This window comes from Bacillus rossius, chromosome 5, assembly GCF_032445375.1.
Source record: "Bacillus rossius redtenbacheri isolate Brsri chromosome 5, Brsri_v3, whole genome shotgun sequence".
NCBI lineage: Eukaryota > Metazoa > Arthropoda > Insecta > Phasmatodea > Bacillidae > Bacillus > Bacillus rossius.
The window spans coordinates 83,534,131-83,560,982 of NC_086333.1; the positions used below are offsets into that span (position 1 = coordinate 83,534,131).

Below are 26,852 nucleotides of genomic sequence, written 5' to 3' on the forward strand. Positions count from 1 at the left end.
CATAATTTTTTAGTCAATTGTAACATAACCTATTATTATTGCACTCGCCGACAGCGTAACGGAACACAGCTTAACGGGACAATGTGCGTAACGGGACAATGAGTAATCCTTTTTCGTGCGTGCAGCCGGCGTTCATCGATTTATTAGACGTTGTCACGTAAAAAAAAAATGTGTATACACTTGTGCTATAAAGAGCTGAACATGTTTTGTAATAGTTTGTAAGTCAGTATAAGATATGAACTGGGGTGAAAGAGCTGGTTGGTCGGTAGCCGCGCGGTGGGGAGTGGTGGGGAGTTGGGGGGAGTGCTGGAGGAGTGGAGGGGAGTGGAGGGGAGGGACCAGCAGCGCCGCAGACGGCGAGAGCTGCCACAGACACGCGCGGACGCCATGGCTGCACTGGTCCTAGCCGGAGTGGCGCTGCTGACCGGGCTGGTGGTCGCCGAACCACGTGAGTGTCGCCTGCCCTCCTGTGCTCACTTGTCAAGCAATACATTCTTACAGATTATTTTTTACCACTAGATAGGCCTACAACATGTCGGACTTATTAAAAAAAACATTTATAACACTAAGATTTAGAGACCTGTAAAATTCGCCGATTCATTTCGCGATAAGATAGAGTCCAAATACTTGCGACATTATTTTGCTTCAGTGATTGGGCCACAGTTTATCTGAAGGACTCTGGGCCAATGAAAAATCTTTAACAGAATAATTAGCGAATCACGATCATTCCAGTCAACAGGTGTTACGAGTCGGTAACCAATCAGCAGATGTAATTTGCACGAGTGCATAGAGGTTCATGGAGTCTATCCTTTAGGGATTTGAAATCGCGAATTTTACAGGTCTCTACTAAGATGATTTATTGTGAAACTCAGATTTGTTTACTGCAACATTATTAACAAACCATTGTCTTATATCAAACATATAATCAATGAATATAATTTTAAATGATTGATAATTTTGAATTTTATGTATATTACTAACAAAACGTTTTTCAAACTTAAAATTTACTGGTTTAAGAAAAAAGCATTGTCTGGTTATTGCCTTTCTTATGGTTCCGTGTAAGTATATTACTCTCTTGTATTATTTTACTGTGTTTAAAGAAATTTTTTTTCTAGAACTCCTGAGAAGTGTGAAAAAAAAATTCAAGTGTTAAAATTTCATTAGAAAAATAATCTATATTCGTGAATATTGTGATATTCAATTCGAAATTCGAATCGAATGAAAAAAGAAAAAACAGTGTTCGCAGAAGCTTCACAGTGGCAGTCAGTAATGGCTACACGGGGTCGCTTCCCCGAGCAGTCGTCCAGAATGAGCCCGTCTCTCATTGGTCCGCACGGGACTCACTCACCAGATGGCAGGAGGCACCTCGGCATGGTCTGTGTTTCCTGTCTCACAGGCCATGCACACGGCCATGCACACGGCCATGCACACGGCCATGCACACGGCCATGCACACGGCCATGCACACGGCCATGCACACGGCCATGCACACGGCCAGCGCGCCTGAGTGCCCGGGCAGAACAAGGCCATGGCTTCTCTCTCACTTACGAAGCAGGAAACGCTAGAACGTGCCTGCATCATTGCAGTCTAATGAGCGTTCAGGTTTTACTACTTCTTCTTCTCCGTCATTAAATTTCCACTCATTTTCGTCAGACGTTCTCCCTTTTGTTGGCATTCACACCTAGCGGTGCAGGGAATTGCCGACGAGGTTTTACTACTTCTTCTCCGTCATTAAATTCCTACTCTTTTTTGTCAGACGTTCTCCCTTTTGTTAGCTTAGAGGTGCAGGGAATGGCCGATGAAATAGCTGAATGTTGGCCAAGGGGGAACTCCATGGCGCGTCGAGCTAGCGACCTCCCGCTCAATAAGAAGCTCACATGTGCTCCTGGAGCATCCTGGAGCAGTAGTTCCTCTACTCTCAGGAGCGATCTCCCTGGACGGTCTGTACGAAGGGGTCGTTACCACAACGCCGAAATACCACAACGCCGAACGTACAATAACGCCGAATGTCAAAATTGACCACAACGCCGACTGCTAGAAAACTGCGTTGTACCACAACGCCGAAATAACAACTGAATGAATTTGTGTGTGTTTCTTAAATGTACCTTAACGCCGAAATACCACAATCAAACCTAACCTTACCTAACCTAGCGTAATATAACCTAACCTAACTTAACCTAGCCTATCCCAGCCTAGACTAACATAACCTAGCCTAACCTAACCTAGTCTAACCTAACCTAGTCTAACCTAACTTAGTCCAACGTAACCTAGTCTAACCTAACCTAGTCTAACCTAACCTAGTCTAACCTAACCTAGTCTAACCTAACCTAGTCTAACCTAACTTAGTCCAACGTAACCTAGTCTAACATAACCTAGCCTAACCTAACCTAGTCTAACCTAACCTAACATTTGTGGCAGTCCTGCAATGATATTTTTTGGCGTTAGTATATTTCGGCGTTGTGGTAATTCGGCGTTGTGGTACACAGCAGTTTTCTAGCGTGTCGGCGTTGTGGTCAATTTGGCATTCGGCGTTATGGTATTCGGCGTTATTGTACGTTCGGCGTTGTGGTGCGTCCCCTGCACGTAGAGCGGTCCCGGGGGAGGGGGAGGCCTCCAGCCAGGACGTGAGGGGGGGGGGTGATGCAAGAAGCCCTCCTCCGACAGAAAGGAGGCCAGCAGTGCCGAAGCAGTCGTGAACCCGGCCTCGCCATTGGCTGGTTCGACTTGCAATCCCTCCCTGCGGACCGCGAGGTGTTGCGCAACACGGGACACGCACTCGGGCAGGGTTCATTGACCGGCACAAGCTCGGCAAGGATACCAACCACTCGGAGTCCGCGGTCTCCGTAGTTCACCCGATAGCGAGCTCGCTTCATTGTCCATAAAAGACTGTCCTAGTTTCAATGGTATATTATAACTAGAGACCGGAAAAATTCGCGAATTCATTTCGTGATACAAATGGTTATACCTCAGTGCTGCCTCTGCTATCGGCTCGCAACTCACCTGGATGACTCTGGGCCAATGAGAAACACCCGACCAAAGCTTTATCGAATCACATGCTGCTATTTTGGGACGTCTCGCAAGACAGCAGCCAATGAGTGGGTGACATTTGACCGAGTGTACGCAGAACTATGGAGTTCATCCTGGAGGTCATTGAACCCGCGAAATTTTCCGGTCCCTAATTATAACAGTTTAATTTAAACTATTTACAATGTTTTATACATCCAATAAAAGGTAAATTAACCCCCTTTTTTTTACAAATATTCAATATATGCAGGTTTAGTTATACAGCACGCATCCAATCTAAAATCCAATTCTCCCCACACTTTGTTTAACGCTCCCGGTGTAGTGAAAGCATTAGCCTCTTAAATTCCGTGCCTCAACTCTGAAAATACATTAGGTAGCGGCGGAACGTTTATAAGATATTTTTTAGAGCTCCAAAGAAAAAAAGTCGAATGGCGTGACGTCAGGTGAGCGTGGAGGCGACCATTACGAGCAATCACACGGTCAGGGACTTCGACGTTCAACCACTCTCGTGCAAAGAGATTCCACTGGGGAAAAACTCCAACCTGTTGCCAAATAAAGTTCACAGGTTCACCCACACCTGTTTGGGGAAATTACGGTCGTGTGTCGCCACGTTACGTATGTGGCGCTGCAAGCGAGAAAGCAACGAAGCAATACTCGCGAATGCGCTTATCTAAAATTGTTGGAGTTACTCTTTAATTGTGACCTTACAGCTGGTACCTACTATTTAAATGTATGACTGGGACAGTCTTTCGTGGACATACTACAGTTCTTGATCTCCACAAGTAATAATAATTATTTATTTCCCATTTTTTTACACTTTGTTAACAATATTCACTTAATTAACCAGGAAATTTAGCACTCACGAAAACAAGCTTGTATGTGAGTGCATCTAGTCACTTCAAATTGCATGCGGTATTTTGACGATTGTAAACATTTTTAAATGTATAATAACTGAGAAATAAATATATAAAACATAACCTAATAAACTTTACATTAGTTATATAAAGATGAAAGTTAAAAAGAGCAATTTATTAAAATTCAATATTATGTATAAACAAATAACGTATAAATTATTATAAATTATAACATTGTTACATGAATAAATGAAAATATAATTAAATAAAAATTAGTATTTAAGTAAAGTACAGGCACAAAGTTATAACAATATATGAAACCTACTTAAATACTAAAGCTATCTCTTCATCAGTAGTCTCCACGTTGCAATGGCAAGGTTCGAGATAGCGGCTCTGGGACTCGGCGAGGCGTGCTGGAGTGTCAGTGTCTGGCTGGAGGCTCCAGCGAGGCTACTTTCTCCAGCGCGAGAGTGAGAGTGCCCGGAGCTGCCAACACCAACAATCAAACACACACATTATGACCAACATTCTGAGCTAGCAGAATGACGTACTGAGTATAATTGCAAACTATTGTACTTTAGAATAATATTTGACAATGTTCAATTATCTTGGTAGCAATGAAATAAGCATGACTGACTGCCATGTGCACATGTGCAGGCGTCCACACTGTATGTATTTTCTTTTTTGCAATTAAAAGTGAAATTATTTTGACACTCATACTTTGCGGCTATGCCAAGGCATATACCCATTATGTTTACTTAAAGTAATATTAAAATAGTTCCCGTTTGCTACGAAATTAATTTTCAAAAACCGTTGAGTTTGTCTGTTTGTCATTGCTGTGGATTTATGATTTAATTTTTTATCTTCATTTGAGTCCTTGTATTTCCCTTCGGCACACAGCGCCTGGCTGCAGCGGCGTGGCACAGACTGTGCCGGTCACGTGGTCGCTAGGGGTGTTGGGGGGGGGGGGGGGGCGGCGTGCCCGAACAGGAAGCTGTGTCGCCAGACCACCGGGTTGCATAACCCCGTCACAGCAGGCGTGCGGTTCCTTGACCCGTGCTGCCTTGCAGCCTGACTCAGTCAGTGGGGACTGCCAATACCCTCCAGTCTCATCTGCTGGTGAGACGTCACAACTTGGTAGCCTGTGATTTACTTGAGGGTGTCTCTCGGACTGCAGTATTCCCGGTAAACTCTGTGCCGACAGCACGAGAAGCTTTTTGGTCATTTGTATTGAGCGGGTAATGACCACTCAAAATAGACAAAAATAATTAGCAAGTAATATTTATATGTATATAATTATTTAAACATTTTTCAAAGACTGAAATAATTCAAAAACATTATATATTTATAAAACTATGGGACAATTGCATAGCAGCAGTAATGCAGACTGCAAAGACTATTATTTTAACTTTGATTCATATAGTGTTCAAAATCAGGGAGCCGATAGGTACTCAGTCTTCAACCTCGTGGTGAAGTGAACCTTGAGCCGTCGAGGTCCCTGGCTAATGAAGCGCTGCGTGAGAGGCGGCGCCTGCTAGGCCCTTGTGGCGCGAGAGCTAGTAGCTAGTGATCGTGGACAGTCGGGGACAGCGGGCCACTACCCCGGAGCTGGTTGTCCTCGCTGGGCCGTGACCTTGGCGGTCAAGGTGACCTCCCGGGTCCACACGGGCCGCAGTCTGGTCCTTGGGCACTCCCAGCCCGGGGAACCTTCTGTTCACAGACGAGAGAGCCACACCCGAAGTTCCCCCAAGTTCATGCTCGCTTTTCTTTCCCCCCGTTCTATCTCATTGTATAAACCGGTGTCGCATCAAATTTTGCGGTAGATTAGGATAGTTTAGCTACATTATAAATACTTTAAAACATTGTGGATGGTTGGTTATATTAGGTAAGTATAGCTACATTAAAAATACTGTAAAATCATTTTATGGTTGCTTAGAAAATAGCTTTTTAATATTTAGCTATCCAGGGCTAGGAAACAGTTTACATGATTTCACAGTATCTTTAATGTAGCTATCCTGACCAAATCAACCGTCCACAATGTTTTAAAGTATTTATAATGTAGCTAACCTAACCTAATTGACCATTAGTTATCATGAGTTGTCCAAATTAAACATTCACGGACACACGGCAAACGAAAAATATGGTGGCGTACAAATAAATACCGTTGCCTTGGTTATGGTCTTTCCTTTTATCAACACCGCCATATTTATTTACAATGAACAAAAAACAACCGAAGATGCACGATCGGGCGTGTGGCTCTCTCGTCTGTGAAAAGAAGGCTTCCCCTCAGCCCGAGCCCGACTCGTGGATACACGAGTCGAACTCGGTGCTGGCCGAATGACGTACGTGACAACTGTAAAACAAAATACCTACGTCTGTGTCAATTAAGAGATTAATACCTAGAGGAAATTTATTTAATGGCTTTTTTGTGTGTGTCACCGATCGGGCAAATAATTTTTTTTTATTATTTACACTCTTTCTTTAGCAGTCATTGGAGGGGGCAAAAATCCTATAATTGGAAATTTGAGCTAATGTTCGTTGATTGTCTCGGAAAAAAAATTGCTGACGTGACCTATTACTATATGAGCACTATGTGAGCAATCTAACATAAACACGATATTACAGAATTCTCTTACCTAAATACTAGCCTAACTGTTCAAACAGTAAACTGCAGGCAAACTACTTGAAATATTGCAATGCCATTTTTTCTGTACCTCCAAGGATAATTAGGTGAACTAAAAAGGGGGGGGTTGCCTGTAAAGTCGGTTTACGGACGATTATTTTTACGTGATAACGTCATCAGAAAACATTGATGAAAAATTGCATACCTTTTTTAATTTTCAAACATTATTTAAATTTTTTTGCAAAATTTAATTTAAATAATTTTGTTGAAATATAATCACGAACAATCATTTTAAAGAAAGCCCACCTTAACCTTGTGTGATATTATAGATTTTCCTCGAACGGGGGTCGGCCGGTTCTTACACGCACGAGCTCAGGTGGAACGTGACAATTTTTTCGTGCGTGCAGCCAGCGTTCCTCGATTTATAAGACGTTATCACGTCAAAAAAAATGGTTGTCTGTAAAGTCGGTTTACGGACGATAGTTAAACGTGACAAAGTCATAACAAAACATTGATGAAATGATAGTTTAGTTAAAGTACTAAATTTAAAAGCTACTTTTGAAAATCCCTCCTTAACCTATTTAATATAATATAAATTCATAGGCCAATCGAGTGGAAGAGAGATATATACGGCACAAGAGAACAATGCGCGTAACGGGACAATGCGCGTAACGGGACACTTTTTAGTGCGTGCAGCCGGCGTTCCTCGATTTATTAGACGTTGTCACGTCAAATACCTCTATTCGCCTGAGTCACCCACATGCCGTACTGCCTATTGTGATGGCGGCTGGCCACTCACAATGCGGGGCGCGGCGTGTGCCACTGGCCCGGGGCTACACGAGGCCGCGGCCTCAGCGTGTGTGTGTGTGTGTTGCAGCGCCCTACGTGAGGCAGTGCAACGCCACGGACCCGCGCCTCACGGACTGCTTCATCGCAGCGCTGCACCACCTGCAGCCCTTCGTGGCCCGAGGTGAGTGCCCTGCCTCGCAGCCACTCTGCCTCGCGTGCAGCCACACTTCGTCAATGTGAGGCGATATCCTGGTGGACTAGAGTGGTCACAGCAGAAGGCAATCACGAGTTGTCAAATGCCTGACTAGATGTAATCTTTTGGACATACGCCATTTCTAAGCACTTTTTCTGTAGAAGAAAACTAAAAAATACCCAAGAGACAAAAACACAAATTGTAGCGACTGCCTTATGACTTGTAGGACCCGGGTTCGCGCCCCGGCTCCTCCAAGGCGGATTGCCTCGGTCAGATGGCGGCATTTGTCTGATAGGAACACAATCCCTTGCGACAAGTCAGGCTACCAAAGAGACGGTGGGTGGAAACAACAAACCTTGCAGGGTGGCTTCCAAATGGGGAGCCCGTTTCTTTTCTAGGGCTCCCCATGCGGAGGCCATCCGGGGGTTTCTCCGGGACGCGGAGTTTTGCAAAAATAGTTGCTTGTTTTTTATAAGATAACTGTGCCATTAAATGTAGTTTAAAACTCACGGTGTGTGCGATTATGTGTGCTAGCAACAAAGTGTTGTGAATACCGCCTAAAAAAAATAAGAATACTTCCCAAATTTTCAATTTCATCCCATGCAAGTTCATATCGTCAGTAATAGTACAAATGTGTTTCGACTCACTAAACGTATGTATATAATAGTAGTCTTTCAATATTCCGCGAAATGCAGATTGCGCCAAGTGGAATCCATTATCGTTCACCTGTAATGCGATGAGCGCACAGTCTTGAGTTTCATGTCCAGAGGTCGTCGCAGTCGGTTGCAGCCCATCTGCCTGTTTGCTTTTACGCATACGAGTCTCCAACCTAAACCGTTGAGTCAAAATTTCTGCAGGTAGTTCATCAGTAGACACATGAATTTCACACAATACACACACTGGACATGCAATGGGCACACTATACATGCAATGAACACGCAATGAACTCACAATGGTCACGCAAGGAAGGGGCCGTCGATGGACACTCTAGCAGGATGATTAGAAGTAAAGAAATTTTACATGTGCTTTATATTAAATTGTTGTTAAAAACCTCCTAAAACATCGTACCTGCAGACCCTGCCAGTTAGCGGTATGTTTGAACATCAGTCTAGACTCCGCCTCCACATCACCCTCGTGCTCGACAGATGGTTCCTGATTGGCTGCAACCCTGTCTGGTCACCATCTCCGTCCTTCACTGACCTTCACTGGATCCGCACGTCAGATATCGGGAGTATTCCTTCGGTTCGAAGTCTGTGTGAGATTGAGGGTGATCCAATCAAACAAGAGTAGAGATGCATAGATGTTTGTGTGACAGCCTGGCGTTGATCACTAGTCACAGTTGCTGACAAACTCTGATAGACCGTGAACCAATCATTTGCAAACGATATGAGTAGAGACCGGAAAAATTTGCGAATTCGTTTCGCGATAGGCTAAAATACAAACAGTTATACCTCAGTGCTGCCTCTGCTATTGGCTCGCAACTCACCTGGATGACTCTGGGCCAATGAGAAACACCCAACCAAAGCTTTATCGAATCACAGTTGGGACGTCTCACAAGACAGCAGCCAATGAGTGGGTGACGTTTGACCGAGTGTACGCAGAACTATGGAGTTCATCCTGGAGGTCATTGAACCCGCGAATTTTTTCCGGTCCCTAGAAATGTAGAGTCTGGACTTGGCATCAACTGGTCAGCACGCTAGAGAAGCTTGCTAACGTGCATGGCAGATGGATCCCTCGTGCAGAGAAGCAGCAGTGACTCTGGTGGACGGGCACTTGTGACTACCAGCTAGGGGGTCTGTCATCGCGCATCGGGCGCGCTAGTCACGTGGGTGAAAGTGGACATGAGCGCCGCCAGGGTCGGGCCTGCTGTCTCGGAGTGACCCCGCGCACTCGCCATATCCAGGACTGGCCCCAGTGATGTCGTAACCCAAGGAGGCGCACATTGGCTCCAACTCCGCGCTCCTGCGCCTGATACCACTGTTACTTTCTTAGTACTTGACGATGGCTTTCTTACTTAACTACAATCTGGTGAGCCCAACGCTGAGGAGAAGCCTAAGATGTACAAGTTCTGGCCCTGCCCAAACACGCTCGAATATTCACCTTCGGCCAACCTCGAGATTTGTTTCATTTTTGCGCAGGAAAAATGAATTCAAATATTAAAAGTGGTCGGTTAGGTTAGCTACATTAAAACACTTTAAAACACTATGGACGGTTAGATAGGTTAGTATAGCTACATTAAAATAAACAAAGAAATATAAATAATATATAAATAAACCTGAGGTTGGCCGAAGGTGAATATTCGGTCGTATTCGGGCAGGGACAGAACTTGATGTACATCTTAGACTTCCCAACGCTGAGAGGCTTGCTTGCTGACAGAACATGCACAGTGAGTCACTATGCGCCAGTTTGGGCAGCCAACTCATTAACTTTTGAGTAACGAATCCTCATAGCACAGCCTAATAGTTCGAGAACTATGTGCTGCCATACTATAACCGTTCCGTGTAACTATTCGATGCCTGATAGAGCGTTGTAGTGCACAAATATGTTTTGTGCTCTCTTCTTTCAGGTTTACTTTATATATTTATTACTATTTATTCAAGAACATGCTTAAGATATTATCTTGGAAATATTTGTGCAATGGGAGTGCATGACATGATGTAAGCTTTTGGGCATACGCCATTGCTATGCACATGTATGTCTCTAGAAGAAAACTACAAAAAACTGAAATGACAAAAACACAAAATAAGCAAAAAATTGCTGTTCTCAGGATGGTTTTTATATAGTTATATATGCCCAACATGAATCCAAGGCTCTAAGTCAGTAAAAAAAATAGTTTTTGAGAATCCGAAATCCGAGTGTAAAAATTTTGCAGGTAAGTAACATTTCCAAAGAACAAGTTACAATAAATGTATCCAAGCATCCCGGAGATAGAGATGAGCCCATAGAGGCATGTGTGGTGCAGTGGAGGTGACAGGCAGTGTTGTGGTTGGTGCAGGCATCCCGGAGATAGAGATGAGCCCATAGAGGCATGTGTGGTGCAGTGGAGGTGACAGGCAGTGCTGTGGTTGGTGCAGGCATCCCGGAGATAGAGATGAGCTCATAGAGGCATGTGCGGTGCAGTGGAGGTGACAGGCAGTGCTGTGGTTGGTGCAGGCATCCCGGAGATAGAGATGAGCCCATAGAGGCATGTGTGGTGCAGTGGAGGTGACAGGCAGTGCTGTGGTTGGTGCAGGCATCCCGGAGATAGAGATGAGCCCATAGAGGCATGTGTGGTGCAGTGGAGGTGACAGGCAGTGCTGTGGTTGGTGCAGGCATCCCGGAGATAGAGATGAGCCCACAGAGGCATGTGTGGTGCAGAGGAGGTGACAGGCAGTGCTGTGGTTGGTGCAGGCATCCCGGAGATAGAGATGAGACCATAGAGGCATGTGTGGTGCAGAGGAGATGACAGGCAGTGCTGTGGTTGGTGCAGGCATCCCGGAGATAGAGATGAGACCATAGAGGCATGTGTGGTGCAGTGGAGGTGACAGGCAGTGCTGTGGTTGGTGCAGGCATCCCGGAGATAGAGATGAGCCCATAGAGGCATGTGCGGTGCAGTGGAGGTGACAGGCAGTGTTGTGGTTGGTGCAGGCATCCCGGAGATAGAGATGAGCCCATAGAGGCATGTGTGGTGCAGTGGAGGTGACAGGCAGTGCTGTGGTTGGTGCAGGCATCCCGGAGATAGAGATGAGACCATAGAGGCATGTGTGGTGCAGTGGAGGTGACAGGCAGTGCTGTGGTTGGTGCAGGCATCCCGGAGATAGAGATGAGCCCATAGAGGCATGTGTGGTGCAGTGGAGGTGACAGGCAGTGCTGTGGTTGGTGCAGGCATCCCGGAGATAGAGATGAGACCATAGAGGCATGTGTGGTGCAGTGGAGGTGACAGGCAGTGTTGTGGTTGGTGCAGGCATCCCGGAGATAGAGATGAGACCATAGAGGCATGTGTGGTGCAGTGGAGGTGACAGGCAGTGTTGTGGTTGGTGCAGGCATCCCGGAGATAGAGATGAGACCATAGTGGCATGTGTGGTGCAGTGGAGGTGACAGGCAGTGCTGTGGTTGGTGCAGGCATCCCGGAGATAGAGATGAGACCATAGAGGCATGTGTGGTGCAGTGGAGGTGACAGGCAGTGCTGTGGTTGGTGCAGGCATCCCGGAGATAGAGATGAGACCATAGAGGCATGTGTGGTGCAGTGGAGGTGACAGGCAGTGTTGTGGTTGGTGCAGGCATCCCGGAGATAGAGATGAGACCATAGTGGCATGTGTGGTGCAGTGGAGGTGACAGGCAGTGCTGTGGTTGGTGCAGGCATCCCGGAGATAGAGATGAACCCATAGAGGCATGTGTGGTGCAGTGGAGGTGACAGGCAGTGCTGTGGTTGGTGCAGGCATCCCGGAGATAGAGATGAGACCATAGAGGCATGTGTGGTGCAGTGGAGGTGACAGGCAGTGCTGTGGTTGGTGCAGGCATCCCGGAGATAGAGATGAGACCATAGAGGCATGTGTGGTGCAGTGGAGGTGACAGGCAGTGCTGTGGTTGGTGCAGGCATCCCGGAGATAGAGATGAGACCATAGAGGCATGTGTGGTGCAGTGGAGGTGACAGGCAGTGTTGTGGTTGGTGCAGGCATCCCGGAGATAGAGATGAGACCATAGTGGCATGTGTGGTGCAGTGGAGGTGACAGGCAGTGCTGTGGTTGGTGCAGGCATCCCGGAGATAGAGATGAACCCATAGAGGCATGTGTGGTGCAGTGGAGGTGACAGGCAGTGCTGTGGTTGGTGCAGGCATCCCGGAGATAGAGATGAACCCATAGAGGCATGTGTGGTGCAGTTGAGGTGACAGGCAGTGCTGTGGTTGGTGCAGGCATCCCGGAGATAGAGATGCCGGCGGTGGAGCCATTCCGCATGGAGGAGCTCTCCCTGGCGCTGACGACTGGCCCTAACGGCTACAGGATCACCCTCAAGGACATCGACATACATGGCGTCAGCAACTTCACCGTCACCAGGCTCAGGTGAGTTCCGACAGCTCGAGTCGTGCTGGTGTCGTTGAGACTGGGTGGTAGGTGTGACACTCGATGACGCTTCTGGTGCGGTGTCGCCTCCCTGCGCTGCGCTATTGTCATATCTTCAGCAGTTTTTGAGTTGTGTCCTTTCTTGATGCTCTGAACACGTTTTGTACCTGGTTGCCCACATGACCCACCATTTCATTGCAAGGCGTTTGAAACACACCCTTTTTTTATAGTAAACTTCTGCATTTATTCACAACAGACGTAGGTTTTTTATCATAAACTAACATTATGGACGAATATTTCGGGTAGAAACGTGATTATACAGTAGATTAATTTCACTCCAGTCTAGACTGTACTTGCATGTACATAATCAAGCTATTTTAAGAATACTATATGGCCGGAAACAAGGTAGCGTCCTTCGGCTATTGGGTAACGACGTCTTGTTTGTAAATGGCCTTGGGTCGTTAAAAGAGAGTCAAGAACATTTATTATTGTCAATCATTGACGTGAAGCAGACGTTTATATTTCCCAGTACACCTTTTCTAATTATATGAATTGCTAATGTACTGTCGGCTTGAGGTTCATCTAAACGGGAAGCCTACGATGTACATCCTGTATTGCACAGACCCGAATACTCTCGTTGGCAAGCCTTCTTTCAACAGACGAGAGAGCCAAAACGCGAAGTTCCCGGAAGTTCATGCTCGCTTTTTTGTTTACATGATTTCACAGTATCTTTAATGTAGCTATCCTAACCAAATCAACCGTTCAAAATGTTTTAAAGTATTTATAATGTAGCTAACCTAACCTAATTGACCATTAGTTATCATGAATTGTATATTTATTCGTTTACAATGAACAAAAAAAAACCGAAGATGCACGATCGTACGTTTGGCTCTCTCGTCTGTTGAAAGAAGACTTGCCAACGTGAGTAATCGGGTCTGTGCAATACAGAATGCACATCGTAGGCTTCCCCATCTAAACCACAGTGGTATAACATGCTAGAAGCCAGCGTCTGAGGCTTGCTGTGAAGGGAAGGGAGACTCCCTGCGTGCGAGATACGTGTTCCCGCCGAGTGGGAGAGCTATGATCATGTCGCTACCACCAGACAGCGCTCCAGCCGTCTGGGTGACTGCGCCGTCGGTACTGACAGTACACCGGGCTTGGTTGTTGTTAATGGAACAGAAATATTCATGTAAAATAACACAGACATTTGTACATTTCCACATCTACATGAGATCAACTGTATCACTGAAAATAGAGTTCGCAGTAATACTGAGTTCGGATTCTTGCCCGGGCATTTGTGATTTGTGTGTTGCTTTAGTACTGCCAATAGTTAAGTTATTTGTAAACCTTTCCATGACTAACTTTCCGGTATTTATTAACTGCACACAGTAATAAGCATAGGAAATCAAAATAAATTGTAATTTTGAATATTCGTTTTCTTTTCCATGGTCAAAAAAAAGTTACGATTAAATTAAATATCGATATAAAAAACCAAATTACGCACCGATTTTCGTAAGGAATACTCAATATTATCTAGAACCATAGCCGTGAGTTGTACAAAGATACAATATATTTCTTGTAGTATTATCAATTATTTATTGGCGACTGGTTTCCGAAAGTAACTTTTGTGAACGTGCAGAAACGTGTTTTCCGTGCACATTTTGGGTTCTGTGCGGCCACGACTCGAGCAGGACTAGGACACGTCAAGTCGAACAGAAGGCAATGCGCAGTAAACACAGTGTAGCTCGTGTGGCTGCGACAGACGTCCAGCGGTGAGCGGAGACGGCCAGACTCGGCGGAGACCTGGGCGGGCAACTAACCGACGGGGCGGAGACCTGGGCGGGCAACTAACCCCGGGGGCTACAGAGTGTCGTCGGCCGGTGAGGGGCGTGAGTCGCCAAACACCTCGACCCGGGACCAGCCCAGCGCAGAAGAAAGTGCATTTCACCTCCCCCTCTTCCCCCTTTCACTCTTTCTCTTCTTTCTCACCTCGTCACGGAGTTCTTTTACAGAGAAACTGAAGCTGTGAAAGTTCGCACGAGAGAGCTGGGGAACTTTCCTGGTTCATTGACTTTAAGGTCGTTTTCTCGGTGAAGAATTTAACAAACTACACTGTAAAACGTTTTTTTTTTCTTTGTAAATGGAACTGAAATATTCGTGTAAAATTACATATATTTCTACATTTCTACATTTACATGAAAGCAACTTTATCGCTACAAAAAAAATGTTCCCAATAACACTGGATTCGAATTCTTGCGCGGGCATGTATGATTTGTGTTGTCCTGTATCTGAATTTTTTAAAGTCATTTGTCAACCGTTTCCTGAATATATGTCCAGCATAAATGCGCACATTAATAAAGATAATAAAACAAAAGGAAGTCCATTTGTTGAATATTTTATTATCTTTTTAGTGTACTGAAAAAAAAATGCTTGTACAAAGCACAAATCAAAATTTTAAATTGTGTGCCAATTTCCGTAAGCACGAAAATTAATTTTCAGTAGTGTTTCCAAATATATTTCATGTATTAAAAAAAACCATTGCATTGTGTGCAAATATTTACAGCATGTTTTCTGTAGTATTACAAACTATTTCTTGGCAAATGTTTTCCAAATAAATCTTTTGATATATTACAACAAAAAAATCTCTGTGAAGGGCTTTACGCTTCGCCCACGCTATGGTCATCAGGCGATGAGAAATGGTGAAACAAAAATGGACCATCAACATAATGACGTTGTGCACGAAAGGAGTACCCGAGGAGACCCCAGCTCATGGCAACGGGTTTGAACCCCCGGGGGTTGTCCTGATGAACGGTGAATTATCTGACCGCTCGATCATTAGTGGCCAGTGAACCCTCTGTTCTCTGCTTTCTGGAGCATTTACCATTTGCCCATGAGCTGAACACTTGGAGGGGTCCTCATTAGGTCCTCACCTCTAAGCCCTTCAGGTTGTTTGATACAGTCTCTGGTACTTCCGCTGAATTCTTACAAGGCTACGGCTGTTTTGGATTTGGCTTGTCACCGGAGCCGTCGGAGAATGGTTTGTTCCCACACACAATGGATAATTATCACAGAGTTTTCGAGAATTATGTGTTTCTAATGACTTTTCGTGTAGATAATAAGCTCCATGTACCTGATTTACGATGTGTGTTAAATGAGCATATATACGAGTGTGTGTATATATATATATATATACACACGAGTATATATATATACTAGCGTCCCACCCCGACTTCGCACGGGTGCAATTCTGATATTAATATACTACCGAATGTCTTTATATACAACGTTCACAGCTTTTTTGCCATCAGACAATACAAACATAATATAGATCAATTAAATGCATAATGTATTTAAGGTACGTAATTGGATAAGGATTAATGCTGTATTGCTTAAAATCGCCATTATTTCTCGTAAAAAGTAAAGGATAAAAAATTGTTAAGTATTATGGGTTATCCCTAAGAGATAGACATATACCATCGCGGACATTTTTATAGAACTTTTATAAGGTGTAAAATACGGTGGTACATTATTTTGATCTATCTCGTAGGGTTCTGCCAGCGTTTGCAATGTAAACGCAAAAAAAAATGTGTTTATTTACGACATCACATTTGAAACCTCTAAAATTATCAGTGTTTCTCTACTAATTATGCATGTGTTATACATATAAACCTTCCACTTGAATCACTCTATTAAAAAAGCCTGATCATAATCCGTTGCGTAGTTTTAAAGATCCAAGCATACATAGGGACAGACAGACAGCGGGAAGCGATAACACGCAAGCAGCTCGGTAAGCACGGTGATCACGTGGTGTTTGCCGCAGGCTGGGGGAGAAGGGGAAGCCGTTCGAGGCGCGCGTGCACTTCCCCAAGCTGGACATCGCCGCGAGGTACACCAGCAGCGGCGTGCTCATCATCCTGCCTGCCAGCGGCAGTGGGCTGTTCCACGCCAGCCTGGGTGCGTCACACCGCGACCCCGCGTCACTCTGGGCTGCCTTCCTTCCTGCCTCGCTTCCCCTCTCTGAGCTGGGCTGCAGGTGTACTCCTGCCTTCCTTCCTGCCTCGCTTCCCCTCTCTGAGCTGGGCTGCAGGTGTCCTCCTGCCACACTTCCCCTCTCTGAGCTGGGCTGCAGGTGTCCTCCTGTCTTCCTTCCTGCCTCGCTTCCCCTCTCTGAGCTGGGCTGCCTTCCTTCCTGCCTCGCTTCCCCTCTCTGAGCTGGGCTGCAGGTGTCCTCCTGCCACACTTCCCCTCTCTGAGCTGGGCTGCAGGTGTCCTCCTGCCTTCCTTCCTGCCTCGCTTCCCCTCTCTGAGCTGGGCTGCCTTCCTTCCTGCCTCGCTTCCCCTCTCTGAGCTGGGCTGCAGGTGTCCTCCTGCCTTCCTTCCTGCCTCACTTCCCCTCTCTGAGCTGGGCTGCAGGTGTCCTCCTGCCTTCCTTCCTGCCTCGCTTCCCCTCTCTGAGCTGGGCTGCAGGTGTCCTCCTGCCTTCCTTCCTGCCTCGCTTTCCCTCTCTGAGCTGGGCTGCAGGTGTCCTCCTGCCTTCCTTCCTGCCACACTTCCCCTCTCTGAGCTGGGCTGCAGGTGTCCTCCTGCCTTCCTTCCTGCCACACTTCCCCTCTCTGAGCTGGGCTGTAGGTGTCCTCCTGCCTTCATTCCTGCCTCGCTTCCCCTCTCTGAGCTGGGCTGCAGGTGTCCTCCTGCCTTCCTTCCTGCCTCGCTTCCCCTCTCTGAGCTGGGCTGCAGGTGTCCTCCTGCCTTCCTTCCTGCCTCGCTTCCCCTCTCTTAGCTGGGCTGCAGGTGTCCTCCTGCCTTCCTTCCTGCCACACTTCCCCTCTCTGAGCTGGGCTGCAGGTGTCCTCCTGCCTTCCTTCCTGCCTCGCTTACCCTCTCTGAGCTGGGCTGCAGGTGTCCTCCTGCCTTCCTTCCTGCCTCGCTTCCCCTCTCTGAGCTGGGCTGCAGGTGTCCTCCTGCCTTCCTTCCTGCCTCGCTTCCCCTCTCTGAGCTGGGCTGCAGGTGTCCTCCTGCCTTCCTTCCTGCCTCGCTTCCCCTCTCTGAGCTGGGCTGCCTTTCTTCCTGCCTCGCTTCCCCTCTCTGAGCTGGGCTGCAGGTGTCCTCCTGCCTTCCTTCCTGCCTCGCTTCCCCTCTCTGAGCTGGGCTGTAGGTGTCCTCCTGCCTTCCTTCCTGCCACACTTCCCCTCTCTGAGCTGGGCTGCAGGTGTCCTCCTGCCTTCCTTCCTGCCTCGCTTCCCCTCTCTGAGCTGGGCTGCCTTCCTTCCTGCCTCGCTTCCCCTCTCTGAGCTGGGCTGTAGGTGTCCTCCTGCCTTCCTTCCTGCCACACTTCCCCTCTCTGAGCTGGGCTGCAGGTGTCCTCCTGCCTTCCTTCCTGCCTCGCTTCCCCTCTCTGAGCTGGGCTGCCTTCCTTCCTGCCACGCTTCCCCTCTCTGAGCTGGGCTGTAGGTATCCTCCTGCCTTCCTTCCTGCCTCGCTTCCCCTCTCTGAGCTGGGCTGTAGGTGTCCTCCTGCCTTCCTTCCTGCCACACTTCCCCTCTCTGAGCTGGGCTGCAGGTGTCTTCCTGCCTTCCTTCCTGCCTCGCTTCCCCTCTCTGAGCTGGGCTGCCTTCCTTCCTGCCACACTTCCCCTCTCTGAGCTGGGCTGCAGGTGTCCTCCTGCCTTCCTTCCTGCCTCGCTTCCCCTCTCTGAGCTGGGCTGTAGGTGTCCTCCTGCCTTCCTTCCTGCCACACTTCCCCTCTCTGAGCTGGGCTGCAGGTGTCCTCCTGCCTTCCTTCCTGCCTCGCTTCCCCTCTCTGAGCTGGGCTGCATGTGTCCTCCTGCCTTCCTTCCTGCCACACTTCCCCTCTCTGAGCTGGGCTGCAGGTGTCCTCCTACCTTCCTTCCTGCCTCGCTTCCCCTCTCTGAGCTGGGCTGCCTTCCTTCCTGCCTCGCTTCCTCTCTCTGAGCTGGGCTGCAGGTGTCCTCCTGCCTTCCTTCCTGCCTCACTTCCCCTCTCTGAGCTGGGCTGCAGGTGTCCTCCTGCCTTCCTTCCTGCCACACTTCCCCTCTCTGAGCTGGGCTGCAGGTGTCCTCCTGCCTTCCTTCCTGCCTCGCTTCCCCTCTCTGAGCTGGGCTGCCTTCCTTCCTGCCACGCTTCCCCTCTCTGAGCTGGGCTGCAGGTGTCCTCCTGCCTTCCTTCCTGCCACACTTTCCCTCTCTGAGCTGGGCTGCAGGTGTCCTCCTGCCTTCCTTCCTGCCACACTTTCCCTCTCTGAGCTGGGCTGCAGGTGTCCTCCTGCCTTCCTTCCTGCCACACTTTCCCTCTCTGAGCTGGGCTGCAGGTGTCCTCCTGCCTTCCTTCCTGCCACACTTCCCCTCTCTGAGCTGGGCTGCAGGTGTCCTCCTGCCTTCCTTCCTGCCTCGCTTCCCCTCTCTGAGCTGGGCTGCAGGTGTCCTCCTGCCTTCCTTCCTGCCTCGCTTCCCCTCTCTGAGCTGGGCTGCAGGTCTCCTCCTGCCTTCCTTCCTGCCTCGCTTCCCCTCTCTGAGCTGGGCTGCAGGTGTCCTCCTGCCACACTTCCCCTCTCTGAGCTGGGCTGCAGGTGTCCTCCTGCCTTCCTTCCTGCCTCGCTTCCCCTCTCTGAGCTGGGCTGCAGGTGTCCTCCTGCCTTCCTTCCTGCCTCGCTTCCCCTCTCTGAGCTGGGCTGCAGGTGTCCTCCTGCCTTCCTTCCTGCCTCGCTTCCCCTCTCTGAGCTGGGCTGCAGGTCTCCTCCTGCCTTCCTTCCTGCCACACTTCCCCTCTCTGAGCTGGGCTGCAGGTGTCCTCCTGCCTTCCTTTCTGCCACACTTTCCCTCTCTGAGCTGGGCTGCAGGTGTCCTCCTGCCTTCCTTCCTGCCACACTTCCCCTCTCTGAGCTGGGCTGCAGGTCTCCTCCTGCCTTCCTTCCTGCCTCGCTTCCCCTCTCTGAGCTGGGCTGCAGGTGTCCTCCTGCCTTCCTTCCTGCCACACTTCCCCTCTCTGAGCTGGGCTGCAGGTGTCCTCCTGCCTTCCTTCCTGCCTCGCTTCCCCTCTCTGAGCTGGGCTGCAAGTGTCCTCCTGCCTTCCTTCCTGCCACACTTTCCCTCTCTGAGCTGGGCTGCAGGTGTCCTCCTGCCTTCCTTCCTGCCACACTTCCCCTCTCTGAGCTGGGCTGCAGGTGTCCTCCTGCCTTCCTTCCTGCCACACTTCCCCTCTCTGAGCTGGGCTGCAGGTGTCCTCCTGCCTTCCTTCCTGCCACACTTCCCCTCTCTGAGCTGGGCTGCAGGTGTCCTCCTGCCTTCCTTCCTGCCACACTTCCTCTCTTTGAGCTGGGCTGCAGGTGTCCTCCTGCCTTCCTTCCTGCCGCACTTTCCCTCTCTGAGCTGGGCTGCAGGTGTCCTCCTGCCTTCCTTCCTGCCACACTTCCCCTCTCTGAGCTGGGCTGCAGGTGTCCTCCTGCCTTCCTTCCTGCCACACTTCCCCTCTCTGAGCTGGGCTGCAGGTGTCCTCCTGCCTTCCTTCCTGCCTCGCTTCCCCTCTCTGAGCTGGGCTGCAGGTGTCCTCCTGCCTTCCTTCCTGCCTCGCTTCCCCTCTCTGAGCTGGGCTGCAGGTGTCCTCCTGCCTTCCTTCCTGCCTCGCTTCCCCTCTCTGAGCTAGGCTGTAGGTGTCCTCCTGCCTTCCTTCCTGCCACACTTCCCCTCTCTGAGCTGGGCTGCAGGTGTCCTCCTGCCTTCCTTCCTGCCTCACTTCCCCTCTCTGAGCTGGGCTGCATATGTCCTCCTGCCTTCCTTCCTGCCACACTTCCCCTCTCTGAGCTGGGCTGCAGGTGTCCTCCTGCCTTCCTTCCTGCCACACTTCCCCTCTCTGAGCTGGGCTGCAGGTGTCCTCCTGCCTTCCTTCCTGCCTCGCTTCCCCTCTCTGAGCTGGGCTGCCTTCCTTCCTGCCTCGCTTCCCCTCTCTGAGCTGGGCTGCAGGTGTCCTCCTGCCTTCCTTCCTGCCACACTTCCCCTCTCTGAGCTGGGCTGCAGGTGTCCTCCTGCCTTCCTTCCTGCCACACTTCCCCTCTCTGAGCTGGGCTGCAGGTGTCCTCCTGCCTTCCTTCCTGCCTCACTTCCCCTCTCTGAGCTGGGCTGCAGGTGTCCTCCTGCCTTCCTTCCTGCCACACTTCCCCTCTCTGAGCTGGGCTGCAGGTGTCCTCCTGCCTTCCTTCCTGCCTCGCTTCCCCTCTCTGAGCTGGGCTGCAGGTGTCCTCCTGCCACGCTTCCCCTCTCTGAGCTGGGCTGCAGGTGTCCTCCTGCCTTCCTTCCTGCCACACTTCCCCTCTCTGAGCTGGGCTGCAGGTTTCCTCCTGCCTTCCTTCCTGCCACACTTCCCCTCTCTGAGCTGGGCTGCAGGTGTCCTCCTGCCTTCCTTCCTGCCTCGCTTCCCCTCTCTGAGCTGGGCTGCAGGTGTCCTCCTGCCTTCCTTCCTGCCTCGCTTCCCCTCTCTGAGCTGGGCTGCAGGTGTCCTCCTGCCACACTTCCCCTCTCTGAGCTGGGCTGCAGGTGTCCTCCTGCCTTTCTTCCTGCCACACTTCCCCTCTCTGAGCTGGGCTGCAGGTGTCCTCCTGCCTTCCTTCCTGCCACACTTCCCCTCTCTGAGCTGGGCTGCAGGTGTCCTCCTGCCTTCCTTCCTGCCTCGCTTCCCCTCTCTGAGCTGTGCTGCAGGTGTCCTCCTGCCACACTTCCCCTCTCTGAGCTGGGCTGCAGGTGTCCTCCTGCCTTCCTTCCTGCCACACTTCCCCTCTCTGAGCTGGGCTGTAGGTGTCCTCCTGCCTTCCTTCCTGCCACACTTCCCCTCTCTGAGCTGGGCTGCAGGTGTCCTCCTGCCTTCCTTCCTGCCACACTTCCCCTCTCTGAGCTGGGCTGCAGGTGTCCTCCTGCCTTCCTTCCTGCCTCGCTTCCCCTCTCTGAGCTGGGCTGCAGGTGTCCTCCTGCCACACTTCCCCTCTCTGAGCTGGGCTGCAGGTGTCCTCCTGCCTTCCTTCCTGCCACACTTCCCCTCTCTGAACTGGGCTGCAGGTGTCCTCCTGCCTTCCTTCCTGCCACACTTCCCCTCTCGGAGCTGGGCTGCAGGTGTCCTCCTGCCTTCCTTCCTGTCTCGCTTCCCCTCTCTGAGCTGGGCTGCAGGTGTCCTCCTGCCTTCCTTCCTGCCACACTTCCCCTCTCGGAGCTGGGCTGCAGGTGTCCTCCTGCCTTCCTTCCTGCCACACTTCCCCTCTCTGAGCTGGGCTGCAGGTGTCCTCCTGCCTTCCTTCCTGCCTCGCTTCCCCTCTCTGAGCTGGGCTGCAGGTGTCCTCCTGCCACACTTCCCCTCTCTGAGCTGGGCTGCAGGTGTCCTCCTGCCTTCCTTCCTGCCACACTTCCCCTCTCTGAGCTGGGCTGTAGGTGTCCTCCTGCCTTCCTTCCTGCCACACTTCCCCTCTCTGAGCTGGGCTGCAGGTGTCCTTCTGCCTTCCTTCCTGCCACACTTCCCCTCTTGGAGCTGGGCTGCAGGTGTCCTCCTGCCTTCCTTCCTGTCTCGCTTCCCCTCTCTGAGCTGGGCTGCCTGCCTTCCTGCCTCGCTTCCCCTCTCTGAGCTGGGCTGTAGGTGTCCTCCTGCCTTCCTTCCTGCCACACTTCCCCTCTCTGAGCTGGGCTGCAGGTGTCCTCCTGCCTTCCTTCCTGCCACACTTCCCCTCTCGGAGCTGGGCTGCAGGTGTCCTCCTGCCTTCCTTCCTGCCTCGCTTCCCCTCTCTGAGCTGGGCTGCAGGTGTCCTCCTGCCTTCCTTCCTGCCTCGCTTCCCCTCTCTGAGCTGGGCTGCAGGTGTCCTCCTGCCACACTTCCCCTCTCTGAGCTGGGCTGCAGGTGTCCTTCTGCCTTCCTTCCTGCCTCGCTTCCCCTCTCCCTCGTGCCCTGGTAGAGTGTGGCCAGCTCACTTCATCTACCACCTCCTACATTCTTTGATTATACATCCCTTCTCTTTCACCTGCTAATGCACAATAGTGATGTGAAATGGCATGGCGTCAATTGATTATAATTATAATTATACTGTCGTCACAAGCGTGACTATGAATAATTAGTATCAAACTTTATTTACACGAAGAAAGACGCACCATAAACTTTGTTTTAATTAGCGTAGTGTTGTATAACGCTTCGCGTCAGCATTTCTTCAGTACATTTGTCTCAAAGTTTATTTTACCTGAAAGAACACATGATAACCTTGATTGTATACATTTTATTGCTTGTGTGTTTGTTTGTTTGTAAGCTATCAAAGCCTACGGTTGATTTCACTCATCCTTAGAAAATAAAGCAGCAGCTCTTATGCAGCATGGCCTGTTGAAATTTTCGACTGTAACTTCCTCTTGACAAATACAAAAGCAATATACTATAACAAATTTTTCTTTTGTTTATTCTAAACTTTCATTACCAAAATGTGTAGTTTTTATACTTATGTCATAACCATTAATATAAACAAGAAAAATTATTATTTTTAACATATTTTCAACTAAATAAGTATTGTATAAAATGAAAGGAAAAAGCTTAGTTAATTTACCTGCAAGCCAGATATCTTACTTCTTAACATAAGATCACTCACTTTTGTTCTTTAACTGGCTAGGGCTTGCCCAGTTAATATAAAATTAATAATTATGTAAAATAGTTGTTACCATTCTGTTCTTTATTTGGTTTAGTCATTTTGGCTTGTCCTAATCAATATAAATCATAAATAAATGCAAATCAACACAGGGTGTAAATTATAATCAATCTTAAATTGATGAAATACAGTTTTAAAATGGAGGGGTTGATAAAGACTAGATATCCATTGCCCAACATCATGTGGCTCAAATACCCACTGAACATTTAGGGTGAGAAATGAATTGTGGTGTTGCAGGTGACATCATCGCCGACATAAAGGGGACTGTCAGCTCCTCCCGGAAGAACGACTTGGACTACCTTCATGTTGACACTTTGGGCCTGAACCTCAACATCAACACAGCTCGCATGGGTGTCAAGAAGGTCTTCAACAACAACAGGATACTCAGTGAGTACCCTCATTCTCCATTGCAGTATTGTCAGGGAGACCTTTACTTCCCTGTAATAAGTGGTCATTCCATGAGCTCATTACAACTGAGTTCATTTATGGATTATGAATTTATTCAGTGAACTAAACGTGAGTGCATTAACTATACAAACCTAAGAACCAAGTAACCTTTCAAACCACCACCAACAAGCATAAGGTTTATGCACATACATCACCCAATGTGATATAATGAGATAAGTGTCATCAATAAAGAGTTAAGGCCAGGCACGTGTTGACATGTGTGTCATTTTGTTGGTAATAAATACTCAGAAGAAGTACTGTAACACAAATGCAATTTTTCAGCGAGTATGTTCAAATGTTATAAATAAAGCATGGTTACAAGTAATTAGTGAAAACCACATTGTAGAAGACAACGTAGCCCATTTAGTCCCTGAGTCCAAATCGTAGATATTTGCACAGAATACAATTTATATCTGAAAGTGTTGATGGCGAGAATCAAACCCCAAAGAGCCAGTGACTTTCATGAGACTTGTATCGATCGTGTACTTTGCTACACCTTTGGTTTTCAGACATTTGATCCGAAGAAATTTTATCAACAAGCTCGTAGTTCTTTGGTTGGAGACACATTATAAATTACTGTTGAAAATAAATTTGTATGCGTCACCTATTACAATGCAATACAATGCTAAAGGTTAACAGCAGGACGTATTATGTTCGTATGAGTTCATATTAACTTATAAGAACCGTATTATTACACAGTTACATTCTCCACACTCCGACACAAATTTGAGATAAGGTTCTGTTCATTGGCTACCAAATTTGTTATACATCCTATCTTCTGCTTTAACTTTAGCTAAATGGAATTCGCATACCCAAAAGCTCCATCTATATCATTGACTCGAGACTTTCACTCACTCACTTCAAGAGAACCAAACACACGTATACAATTTGAAAACTGACCAGTGTGATGGCAACAAAAACGGCCTGTAATTGTAACACAAGAGAGAAGTGACCAAACCTCCTTACCAGCAACATAATGATATGTTTACTTAAACCATAGTTGAACAAGGCGAGGGTTTAGTAGCCAAAACAAAAACGAAAGTACGGTCTAACGCCCTTACTGATTCACATGCAATCATAGTAATGAGCCTCAAAGGACTCAAGCTAGTTCTCAGTTGCTTATAAGGAAACAAAGAGGGTTCCATGCAAATAGCTTTTTATTTTCTGATAACAGGTCATAACTCGTGATGCAGCACATACAGCACATCTGCACAGCAGACACAAAGTAAATCGTATGAACAATTCAAATCTTAGTCCTGGATATCACGAACGTGATTAATATAAAACATTCCATAACAGCAACCCATGAGATAATTGTCCCTTTATGGTCTGTCTGTGTGAGTGGTGGGTAACGACTCGTGGTCCCTGCAACCATACATTGTGTTAGTGCACATGAAGAGTAGCGAAATGAGAGCTGCTGCACGTGCTAGGGTGTTCCCGGGAGCTCTGGCTGCAGGTTGAAGTGACGACGGGGTGTGTTTGCGTGTGCCTAGCCGAGGCGACGAACCTGTTCCTGCGAGAGAACGGGCTGGAGGTGGTGTCGCTCATGATGCCGCAGCTGAAGACCAAGCTGGCAGCTGTCTTCCAGCAGATCTCCAACCAGCTGCTGCAGCACGTGCCCACGCAGATGTTCCTGCTGCAGTGAGCTGCTTCCCCGCTCCCCCCTGGCACTGGAGGGGGGTGTGTGACCGGGCTCCGTGCTGGCGAGACAGACCCCACCAACCATCATGAACCATCATGACGTGACACTCCCGCTTTGCGTCGTCTCTTACCACCGGCTAGTTTCTGTGTTTTGATAAATGCTGGCTCACTCCATCTGGACTTAATCCAATGGAATTCCTGTTGTACATCTTTAAGATGGATTTCTCTTCCTCATTTTGAATTTTTCAGGTCTTTTTTTTTTTTTAGTATTTCTTAGCCTCAAATAACTAATTATTTCGTAGTCCAAAGCCACAATATGTTGATTTCCTCTAGTTTCCACACGTTTGCTGAGTCATGATATTAAATGATAAATATGTTTCTGCAAGCTTATGTTTGTACTTAAAAGCTTCAATGCGGCAAGGAAAAAAATCTTCCATTATCATTGAAACACAGAAGGCTAAAAATGGAAAGCTGCTTATTCTCGTGACGCCTTGCCGGTGGTATAACACACTGGGACACACTGTTAAACGTGAAGGACTCTAAGAGTCGTAAAGGGACCAACAAAACTGCTTTCTCGAGGGGCAAAATGTTGTTATTCTTTCTACAGACTTTCACAAAAATCAGTTTATTTCTCTTTAGGATTCACAATTTGCTGGTTATTTTAATGAAATAATTTAATATAACAGTGTTTGGTGTCCCACAGTAAAATCTGTCTCCATAAAATAATGTAATTTTTTTCTGGTCTCTTCTAAAGCAAAAGCGGTGTAATGCCAAACGGCTCGCCAAACTGCTTCGCTTCTGTCTGCCCGCTTGTTCTGCGACCACAGCCCGTCCCACAGCATCGTGGTGCGGGCGGCCTAACTCCCGGGAGATCAGCTCGTCGAGTCTCTCCACGTGCTAGAACGTGCAAGTCTCGCCTCGCTCGGTTTCATTCATCTGTTCGGGACCGATAAGACTGTGTTTCGCATCCCAAGTGTTGACTGCTACATCTCAATTGCTCAACGCTGTGTTTGTGATTGGAAAATTGTTTTGGAATAATTACATTGTGACTTAACGTAGACGTACAAAATAATGACACTTTTCCGTGATTTGATTTTGTATTTACAAAAATAAACAAAATGTAATTTATACTAGGTGTTAAATAGACATATTTGTATTTCCTTCCAAATTTAAAATATAATTGGACATTAAATTATTATAAAATTAAATGTATGTCTCTTGTCTAAAAATGGTTTTATCTATAATTGCATATGTAGAGCATGATTTAGCTGTAAGTTGCTTCTGATTTAATAGCAAATTTTTGATAATGTTACATATGGAACGTACTATATATTATTATATTTAATTTAATGGTTATTTTAACGATTGCTGTTTTTCAAATAGTTATCTAATGGCTCAAAACAGAAATAGGAGTAAGTGGGAGCTTTTTTTAATTCAAAAGAAGGGATGGAGGGGGAAATTTTCGGATTTCGAACTCATAGCTTTTTAATGAGGGAAAAGTGTCCATGTGCTACACAATAATAATAAAGAACAAAAAAGGATAATTATTTTGTTAAATAATGTTAACAG

The 26,852-nt window shown here is 47.9% G+C and overlaps 1 protein-coding gene across 1 annotated transcript; it reads left to right on the forward strand.

Annotated features, from left to right (window-relative positions):
* Nucleotides 1–315: 315 nt before the first annotated feature.
* Nucleotides 316–26,491, forward strand: LOC134532149 (uncharacterized). Its single transcript, XM_063368510.1, has 6 exons — nt 316–448; nt 7,378–7,470; nt 12,374–12,521; nt 16,342–16,475; nt 23,433–23,582; nt 25,136–26,491. The coding sequence occupies exons 1-6, from the start codon at nt 388–390 to the stop codon at nt 25,285–25,287; spliced, it is 738 nt and encodes a 245-aa protein (XP_063224580.1). The 5' UTR covers nt 316–387; the 3' UTR covers nt 25,288–26,491.
* Nucleotides 26,492–26,852: the final 361 nt, after the last annotated feature.

Bases quoted from the DNA above. Each gene is read 5' to 3' on its own strand.
- LOC134532149 (XM_063368510.1), top strand. From the start codon at position 388: ATGGCTGCACTGGTCCTAGCCGGAGTGGCGCTGCTGACCGGGCTGGTG. The intron at 449-7,377 runs GTGAGTGTCGCC...TGTGTGTTGCAG, and splicing joins GCTGGTGGTCGCCGAACCAC to CGCCCTACGTGAGGCAGTGC. The intron at 23,583-25,135 runs GTGAGTACCCTC...GCGTGTGCCTAG, and splicing joins CAACAACAACAGGATACTCA to CCGAGGCGACGAACCTGTTC.